This window comes from Oreochromis niloticus, linkage group LG14 (genome assembly GCF_001858045.2).
Source record: "Oreochromis niloticus isolate F11D_XX linkage group LG14, O_niloticus_UMD_NMBU, whole genome shotgun sequence".
Taxonomy (NCBI): Eukaryota; Metazoa; Chordata; class Actinopteri; order Cichliformes; family Cichlidae; genus Oreochromis; species Oreochromis niloticus.
The window spans coordinates 40,089,726-40,099,988 of NC_031979.2; the positions used below are offsets into that span (position 1 = coordinate 40,089,726).

The 10,263-nt window shown below is 41.7% G+C and overlaps 2 protein-coding genes across 2 annotated transcripts; both read left to right on the forward strand.

Annotated features, from left to right (window-relative positions):
• Positions 1–1,613: 1,613 nt before the first annotated feature.
• Positions 1,614–4,031, forward strand: LOC100697563 (olfactory receptor 142-like). The gene is made up of 2 exons (XM_013265798.1): positions 1,614–2,511; positions 4,018–4,031. Exons 1-2 carry the CDS (start codon positions 1,614–1,616, stop codon positions 4,029–4,031), a joined length of 912 nt encoding a protein of 303 aa, XP_013121252.1.
• Positions 4,032–7,448: 3,417 nt separating this feature from the next.
• LOC100697835 (olfactory receptor 10A3-like) lies at positions 7,449–8,426 on the forward strand. The gene has a single exon (XM_003457841.1). The coding sequence runs from the start codon at positions 7,449–7,451 to the stop codon at positions 8,424–8,426; it is 978 nt and encodes a 325-aa protein (XP_003457889.1).
• Positions 8,427–10,263: the final 1,837 nt, after the last annotated feature.

Here is a 10,263-nt window from a genome sequence, read left to right on the forward strand (position 1 = left end):
CCTGTCCCTCACGCTCTGTCCCTTGCTCTCTCATTGTCTTTGTCCCTCGCGTTCTCACCCTCCCTGTCCCAACCTCTCCCCACCTCTCTCCCCCTTCCTGTCCCAACCTCTCTCGCCCTCCCTGTCCCTCGCTGTCTGTCCCTCCCTGTCCTTTGCTCTCTCACCCTACCTGTCCCTCGCTCTTCGCCCTCCTTGTCCCTCCCTTTCCCTCCCTGTCCCTGCCTCTGTGCCCCTCCCTGTCCCTCCCTCTCTCACCTTCCATGTCCCTCCCTGTACCTCCCTCTCTCGCCCTACCTGTCCCTCACTCTCTGTCCCTTGCTCTCTCATCGTCTTTGTCCCTCGTGTTCTCGCCCTCCCTGTCCCACCCTCTCCCTACCTCTCTCCCCCTCCCTGTCCCTCGCTGTCTGTCCGTCCCTGTTCCTCCCTGTCCTTTGCTCTCTCACCCTATCTGTCCCTCGCTCTCACCCTCCTTGTCCCTCCCTTTCCCTCCCTGTCCCTGCCTCTCTGCCCCTCCCTGTCCCTCCCTCTCTCACCTTCCATGTCCCTCTCTGTCCCTCGCTCTCTCACCCTCCTTGTCCCGCCCTTTCCCTCCCTGCCCCTCCCTGTCCCTCCCTCTCTTGCCCTACCTGTCCCTCACTCTCTGTCCCTCGCTCTCTCACCCTCTTTGTCCCCCACTTTCTTGCTCTCTCTTTCCCTTGCTCTCTCCGCCCTCCCTGTCCCTCGCTGTCTCGCCCTCTCTCTATTGTCCCCTTCCCCTGTGAGGTTTGTTCCAGCTGTGTTTTCACCTGTTGCCCCATCCTTTTTCATTCCTTTGTATTTAAGTCCTTAGTTTGTCTCTGCTCCCTGTTACGTTGTCAGTCTTCATGCTAGTCCTCCTATCATGTTCAGTTTGAGCCTGAGTGATTTGTACCTTCAGTTTTGTGTAGTAGACCCAGAATGTTGCCGCAACGATTATATCTCTTGTCTGTTGTGCAAATCCTTTGATATTCACTGGACAGATACCAGACAAGATCTTCGTTACCGAACTTAGCATAAGCTTCATTAGTAGCAACAGCCTATTGGTTCTAAAGACTTTCACTTTTTCTTTCACATGGTCAGAGAAATGTCTACATTTGTTTCTAAAGAACAAACACATTCAGGTGTTTGTATGTGAACTGTACATGAACCAAAGGCGTTCTGCCATGCCGTCTCCTGCAGGCCACCAATATTTGATCAATCTGTTTCTAATTGTGCCCTCGTACACTTTGACCTTTACCCTTTTAAACTCACACCTGCTGAAGGCATTTGATTATCAGCACCTAACTACTGCTGAGTCTCTCATCTTCCAGAAACAAGGATGGACCTGTGGGTGATGGGTAATGAGGTCATGCTGTTTGTGCACGTTTAAACTGATGTGAACAGGTTAAAAGAAGCACAGCTGCAGCTCAGTGGGGAGGGACTGGTAGTCAGGCTGTGCTGTGCAGTGTCTCAGTTTTTGTGTTGTATAGCAGAATGGTAAGTTCAGAGAATGTTTCCAAGCTGTTCCTGTTATGTGACGTTAACTGAACTTCAGGTAACCTGCAAGAAAAGAACAAGAAACGAGTTCCTGTGAGGTATTCTGAGCCTCGAGGATGATGATAAATGCTACAGAGATTACACATTTCACTCTAAGTCCCTACTTTGACACTGGTGCATACAGATACTTGTATTTCCTCATTATTCAAATTTCTTATGCTGCAATTATTTGTGCTAACCTCCTGCTGATTGTGGTTATCTGTGTGAACAGAAGCTTACATGAACCTATGTACATGTTTCTGTGCAGCCTGTTTGTGAATGAGCTGTATGGTAGTACAGGGCTGTTTCCGTTCCTCCTGCTTCAGATCCTCTCTGATGTTCACACTGTTTCTATTTCATTTTGTTTCCTGCAGGTTTTCTGTGTGTACACTTACGCTTGTGTGGAGTTTATAAACTTAGTCATCATGTCTTATGACAGATATTATGCCATCTGCTGGCCTCTTCAATATAAATCATATATGACACAGAAAACAGTCACCATGCTGATTTCTCTAACGTGGTTATTACCTTTTATTATGATTGTCGTGCTTATATCTTTGAGTGCTCCTCTACAGCTCTGTGGAAACGTCATCAATAAAGTTTTTTGTGGAAACTACGCCATCATTAAACTGGCCTGCTCTGACACCAGAGTCCATAACATCTTTGGACTCATTTACACTTTCATCTCTGTCATTATTCCTCTTGTTTTAATCCTGTACACCTACGTGAGGATCCTGAAAGTCTGTTTTTCTGGCTCCAAGCAGACCCGACAGAAAGCCGTCAGCACCTGCACGCCTCACCTCGCCTCCATCTTGAATTTTTTTTTCGGTTGCTGTTTTCAGATATTACAAAGCAGATTTGACACAAATGGTGTGCCGAATGTTTTTGGCATTTTATCATCATTGTACTTTCTGACATGCCAGCCGCTCTTCACACCACTACTGTACGGGCTGAAAATGACCAAAATACGCATTGCATGTAAACAGCTGTTTTGTGGTCCACTGACACGTTTGTTCAGTTGTAGTAGTGATATCTTCTCCAAAAGCCACCAAAGTCAGACGTATTGTTAATGCATGTGGATTACAAGGAAACTTATTTTGGAGCTGAAATCATTCAAACTTTGCTCTTCATGGTTTTTAAAGTTCTGTTAAGTTCAGATACATCTGTTTTTGTCAGTATGCTTGAACAAATAAACTAATATGAGTGACTTAGTTTTCTGTTGTTACGCTTGGAGCACTTAACATTTATTTTGTGTGATGTGTGTTTTTCACTTGAGCAGAGATAAACAGTCGGGTGGTTTGGGATCAGTGTGTCTAAGTTCCAGAGGGAACGGATCAACACACAAACAGCAAAGCAAAAGCAAAAGATGTGCCATCAGCAACTGTACATAAACACTTTGAACAGATAACAAAATAAAAATATATTTTTGCTGTGTTTTGGGTAAAATTACACATTTAAACTGAAATCAGATGAATACAAAGTTTTATTGGTTGATAAATTTCCATCAGTCCACATGATTCAAAGTGAACTCACTTACTGCCATTTAATAGTGAGAACATTTTCTATAAATATTAAGTCTCACAACACAACTGTTTCCTTTACTGAGGTATTTGATCCTGCTGGGAGATAATAGTCAGTGAATGATTTTTCTGTGTGCAAACATGGATCTATATTTATTATGAGCAGGTATCTGAAATCATGTTTTCACTTTTTTCTCACTGCTTCACTGAGTGAATGTGTTAAATGCAGAGAGGAATTTTCCCATGCGGATCAATAAAGTATACATTATTATTATTATTATTATTATTTAAAAAACTGTTAGAAAAATTATTTTCTGTGTATTTTCAACTGTAAGTAGTTGATTTATGTAGTTGGTTTGTGAGATGGAGACATGGAGACACTCAAATAGCTTAAATCATCACATCTTCTGATCGTATAGACGCAACAACAGACCGGGGACAAGAGGCCTGGAGGTTAGTTATTAAAGACTACCGTCATGGTGGATGTTTCTCATAACTCATCCAGATTAGGCTGTGCTTTTCAGTATATGGTGTCCCATCATCATTCTGCTATTAAGTGTTGGATAGGTGTCGGGCACCTTTGCATCATTTGCAGCCTGGCTAAAGTGGACTCCTGTCTGTATTTATCTGGTGGTGAGGCGAGCAGGAGGGCAGGCAGGTGGGTGTGATCTCCGGCTTTGACAGGTGGAAAGTGCCTGATGTCCTTACTGGTGAGCGGCAGCATGAGGCAAACGGAGGAGCGACAGAGGTACCAAGGCGAGTACTTCTTAGTCTTTATCTCCATGGTTATTGTACTTCCTGTTTTATTTTGAAAGTCTCTGGTCCTGTGTTCAGTGTCTTCAGGTTGCCTCACCTGTCGTGTTAGTCTGTATTAATTCCAGCTGTGTTCCCTCCTGTTTTCCATCCTTTTGTTATCATGTGTGTTGCGTCGTCCCCGTTTGCTGTGTGTTTCCATGTGTTCCAGGTTTCCCTTGTTAATTCCTAATTGTCCGTTCCTCAAAGAAAGGATTTGCTGCCCGGACAGTAAACTGTGCTCTGTTGGACTCTGGCCGTATTATTTGCCCAGGGAATTTACCCATGGGATCTTGGTGGCTTTTACCACCATCACTTCATGCGGATACCCTCTCGGCGCCAGCTGCGGTCTCAAGGCTGGAGCTGAACAACAACACCCTGATAACGACTGTGTTTAGACTGTTCTTCCCATTCTATGCAAGGCCACCTGGGTTGGCTGGAAGACTGTTTACTTAGCCTGGCAGGGCGAAGGACACTGTCTCAGCTGAACTCTGGACACATACACACACACGCACACAGACACACACACACAGACACACACACACACACACACACGCACACAGACACACACACACAGACACACACACAGACACACACACACACACACACACGCACACAGACACACACACACACAGACACACGCACACAGACACGGACACACACACACACACACGCACACAGACACACACACACGCACACACACACACACAGACACACAGACATATATACACATGCTGATACACACTGATCCCCCCTCCAAACGCCTTCGATGCTTATTCCCTTCCGATGCTGACGGTGAATCATGGAGACCAGCGCACAGGCTGCAGGCCCGGATGTACTGTCTAAATCGGCTGTCTCTCACCCTTTACCCACCCCTGTTGCTTGTCATGTGTTTCTTTGGTGTATTAAGAGTTTTTTCATGTGCTATGTGCAGAGGTGTTTTTTTTCTGTTCTCAAACTGATCTCCCTGTTGGAGCTCAGTCTGGGGGGAGTTATTTTTCTCTCCTTATCTTTCCTCATGTTGTGCTTTTCCATGTTATACCCCTCTGACCTGTCTTCCCCATGTGATGTTTGTGTAATGCAGGGGTGTCCAAAGTCCGGCCCACTTCAACTTTTGCTTGAGTGTATTGCACTTCTTAGTTTTAACACCAGGGGAGCTGCTGTTGATCAAGGCAGTTGCTCCACCAAAAAAACAATCACAGAAGAAATTTACCCCAAGTTACCAAACATGGCAGAACCAAAGAAGCCAAAGGTAGAAAGTGAGTGCAGAAAATTTCAGACACGGTGGGAGAGTGAATATTTCTTCAAAGAATTCAAGGGGACGTGTCTGTTTGATCTGTACTGAAACTGTGGCAGTTATGAAAGAGTATAATGTACGACGTCATTATGAAACCAAACATCAGGCCTATGCATCCTACACTGGTGCTGAGCGAGAGCAGAAATTAAAGCAAAGGGTAGCTCTCCTGCGGGGTCAGCAACAGTATTTTTTCGTGCTCAAGTTGTCCAGGAAAAGGCTCCAATAGCAGCTATGAGGTCGCCCAACTCATGGCAAGACATGGCAAGCCTTTTTCAGATGGAGACCTCATAAAACACGGCCTCGTTAAAGTCACCGAAATAACGTGCCCGGAAAAAGTGCAGGACTTCAACAACGTCAGCATGTCCAGAAATCCAGTTGTGCGACGCACTGAAGACTGTCAGCCAACATTAAACTGCAACTGTCTGATAAAGCTGTGCTTTTGATTTTTACTCCATCGCATGCGATCCGAGCACTGATGCCACAGACGCCGCACAGCTGCTAATTTTTTTTTTTTGCGGGGAGTGGACGAGAGCACGAGCGCTTTAGGTGAGTAAAAAAATATATTCCACAGTACCCGTGTGTTAATAAGCATGCATGTGCAGGTACACATGCTTCAAATATCAATAATGCGCATCAGTTCTGTAACTACCCTGCTTTTGCGCACCGCTTTCTTATATGCGTTTTTCTTGTTAACACACAGAGTACACACCGCTGTGCACAGCGCACGCACACGCAAGTCAGCTGATCTCATCTGATGCAGATTTGCTCCTTGGTCAAGTGACATTTGTCCGGATTTTTGGCACGAGTGGCGTCAGACCAGCACCGCAGCTGGATGGCCCGATTTACATACCCAGTGCAGCTGATACTCACCAGAATAATTTACTAAAATTATATGCACTCCTGTTATTAAGTCCAGTTCAGTCTGTTAATGTTGATAACCGTTTCAAACGAACGTTAATAGGTGTGTTGCTAAGCCTAAGAACTTAAATAACAAGCTTGAAATGTACCCGTCCCATTTTCCCCTTTATTGTTTTTTCTCTGTGCTGTAAATCTTCTGTCCAAGAAGAAATCTGCTGCTGTTCTGAGAATGAGCTACCAAAGCTTAAAGATCCATTTATGGAAAGCTGTGATGAAGGCAGTTTTGTCTTTAATTATATTCAACAATATAACACATTTGACCACTTTTAAATGATTTTTCTAACTTTAATACACTAAAGTTAAGGTTATATACCTAATTTCTAGTAAGTGGCCCAGCCCCTCCTATATTTGTATGTATGTGGCCCTCAGTGAAAAAAGTTTGGACACCCCTGGTGTAAGCAAATAAATTGTATGGCAGTGTTGTGGAAAATTTAACAATAACCTGCAACACACCCAGTGAGCTTGATTTGAAGTGGGTTTAATAAACACGTTGCAATGTGGAGAGAGCATCTCAGTGAAACACCAGGACTATCTCTGAATTGTGGCCACCGCCCTTACATCTTATATATGCAGACACAGACACTCTTAAACAAAGAACACTCCACAGCGGATCAATTATTAGCAGATCCTTAACTGTTCAGTCTAAGAAAAGCTCCGACCAATCGTCACCTCCTTTACAACAGGATGTCCAGAGCCCTCAAGAGGAAAATGAGTCTGCTGTGAAGGTGCAATAAAACTTGGGCCCCACTTGTGATCACATTCCACATGCATACAAACTGGTGACAGGAGTGCTCTTACTATACTAAAGTGATATGGTTAAAATATGTGATTAATACATGACAAAAGAAATCTGCCACCACAGCAGCCATGGACAGCCATTGCTACATCTCCGTGAGTGAATAAGAAAAACATCCATCCACTCATACATTCATCCATCCATCAATACTTTCAGTCTGTCCTTCCTTTGGCCTTGTGTTGAGATTGAGTTACTAATGTTTATATTACCCAACTGTTTATTTTTTCAGTTTAAAAGAGTTATTTAGTTTCCAGAGCATGTCCCTTGGTAATGACATCAGACTGCTGTGGGACTAAACTGAAAAGCTTAAATGAAGCGGAGGTGAAGTTACAGTTCAGTCCGTGTGTCATTCAGTATCCCATGTTACACATGCCTACAGAAACTTTTGATACTACATATATACTAAACAGTACTGGAGAGGTAAGTTTGAGATGTTTGTCACTAATGATCCTTCAGTGATATAATGTATTGCTTGTGTGGTTATTTTGGCTAATTCATCCCACAGTTTAAAGCAGGTGAAAGGATCACTAACATAGCATGAATACTTCTAAATGTATAGTATCCTGTGGATAGTGTTGGCTTGCTGTGAACCATGGAGATCATAAGAAACTCCACACAGTTTTCATATTTTACTCTTGGCGCCTATGTTGACACACAGATGTTTAAACATTTATATTTCATAATTATTTTGTCTCTGTATATGTTTACAGTTGGTTCCAATGTCCTGCTGATTGTGGTTATCTGTGTGAACAGAAGCTTACATGAACCTATGTACATGTTTCTGTGCAGCCTGTTTGTGAATGAGCTGTATGGTAGTACAGGGCTGTTTCCGTTGCTCCTGCTTCAGATCCTCTCTGATGTTCACACTGTTTCTGCTCCTCTGTGCTTCCTGCAGGTTTTCTGTATTTACTTATATGCAAGTGTAGAGTTTAGTAACTTAGCTGCCATGTCTTATGACAGATACATGTCCATCTGTTATCCTCTTCAATATCACACACTAATGACGTCTAATAAAGTTGCCCTTCTGATAGCTGTGACATGGATACCTCCTTTACTTGCGGTTTGTGTCACAACATGTCTGAGTGCTTCATTGCAGCTATGTGGAAATGTCATTAACAAAGTGTACTGTAACAATCACTCCATTATCAAGCTGGGATGTCACAGCACCACAGTTAATAATCTCTATGAGCTCACTGCTGCCTCTGTCACAGTGTGTGTCCCAGTATCTGTAATCCTGTACACCTACACAAGGATCCTGAAAATCTGTTTTTCTGGATCCAAACAGACCCGACAGAAAGCCGTCAGCACCTGCACGCCTCACCTCGCTTCTCTGCTCAACTTTTCTTTTGGGGTTTCTTTTGAAATACTACAGAGCAGGTTTGATATGGGCCATGTTCCAAACATGCTACGGATATTTTTATCAGTGTACTTTCTTACATGTCAGCCCCTCTTCAATCCTGTCATGTATGGCTTGAATATGTCCAAAATACGGACCATATGTAAAAATCTGCTCTTAGGTTCTGTTGGGAAGAGCAGGATATTTATCAAAATTGTTCAGATTGAGAAATAAGAGATAAACTACACTGATATGAAGAATGAGCGTTTCTTCATTTGACATATTGTTTCAGGTTTGGAAATTTACCATTCAACAGCTGATGCAGACATGTCTAACAGTCATTGAAAATCAATCAAATAAAAATAATGGAGATGTAAAAAAAAAGAGGAAGTGTCTTCATTCCCAGACAGATTATTGAAAACTGTTTAAATAATGAAAGAAAATATAATTACTTCTGTGTTATTGCTGCTTGATGTGAATATTAACGTTATGATACTTTATACTTGGACCACAAAAATGTCACTACACTACTAATCAAAGCCATGCCTAAATCATTAGTGTTAATTTTAGTATAATGTTATTTATATAGCTCCTATATGAGCCATCTCAGGGCACTTGATGATGTAAAGGAAGACAACATTTTGAAAAGAACCTTAGGGAACCACAGTTTGTGGCAGTAGGGTTGTTATACCTCAAATCCACAAATTTTAGAACAGTTGCTGCTTATCCATCTCCAATTTGCTCAGAAATGTTATGGTAGAAAAAGTACCCATTCATAATTGTGGTGATTTTCTAGTTTGATATATCTAATACATATACAATACATAAATATATGTTCTTTTGAAAAATTGTTCATAGACCCATTTTTCTGTATCAGCATTTAAACATAAATATTTAAAACTATCAAAGTTAAAACCTGAAAGTTTCAAGTTTCTTACCATGAAAATGAATCAGGAACTGTAATTTGGGACATATTACAAATACATTTTAGTACTGGCTAGATAAAACAAAACACAACAAAGTGCCATATTTGAATACACACCAGTAAAAGACTTTAGATTTCAAAAGACAACGAGGGAAAATTTCTGTACAGTTATATTTCACTATAAAGCAAAATAAAGCATGTTGAATGCATTCCAAGAAGAAATTCTTAGCCATAAAAATTAAGAAAATGCTATTTTCATTCAACTTTCATGCTGTATTAAGCAAATATGCCAAGTATTAAATAAGTTGTATCATAAAAACAAAAATACCAGACGGTAGTCTAATGCTAATAGAACAAAATTCTGGCAAAATGTTTGACACAATAAAATTAGTCAGATTGTCAGTGGTCCCCATCCTTTTTTGCACCACGGACCGGTTTAATGTCTGACAATATTTTCATGGACCACCCTTTAAGGTGTTGCGGATAAATGCAACAAAATAAAATGATACGACCAAGACAAAAACTGTGGTATTTTGTAAATATAATAATAAACGTGAATTCACTGTGTAATTGTGTAACTTTATTAGCACCGTCCTCCTGAAATGCGCCAAACATTGAGAGTAACATCCTCCTCTCTGCCCCTTAATGCTCTCTGGTCGCTATGGTAACGCGTGAAAATTTCTTTCAAAGAAATATGAATAGAATCGGGAAAAGACCGAGTTAATGATAAAACCCCTGAGGGGTCTGACAAAATGCTTTTGCCATTAGGTAATCTGTAATTTCCACATAGTATGCTGATCAGTGTAATTTTCAATGATTAAACTGTAGTAGAGACGAGCAAACATATTGGCAGATCTGAGAAGAGAGAACCTTTGTTATGAAAATGATTTTAATCTTTTATACATGATTGCATTTGAGCTTATTAAAGAGCTGTGGCTCCTGGTCAAGTGAGGGTCAGAAACTCTTGGCAGGCGTTAATGATCAGCCAATACACGGTGAGGAGGACAGGAGCTCTGAAAGGAATTGCAACACACCTGCTTACATGACATACGCCTAGAGTGATTTTTATCTTTTATTACTTATATCCTTTAGAGTTAAGATTTAAGTTGGTATCATTTATCACTTATATCCTTTTAAGTAAGTTTT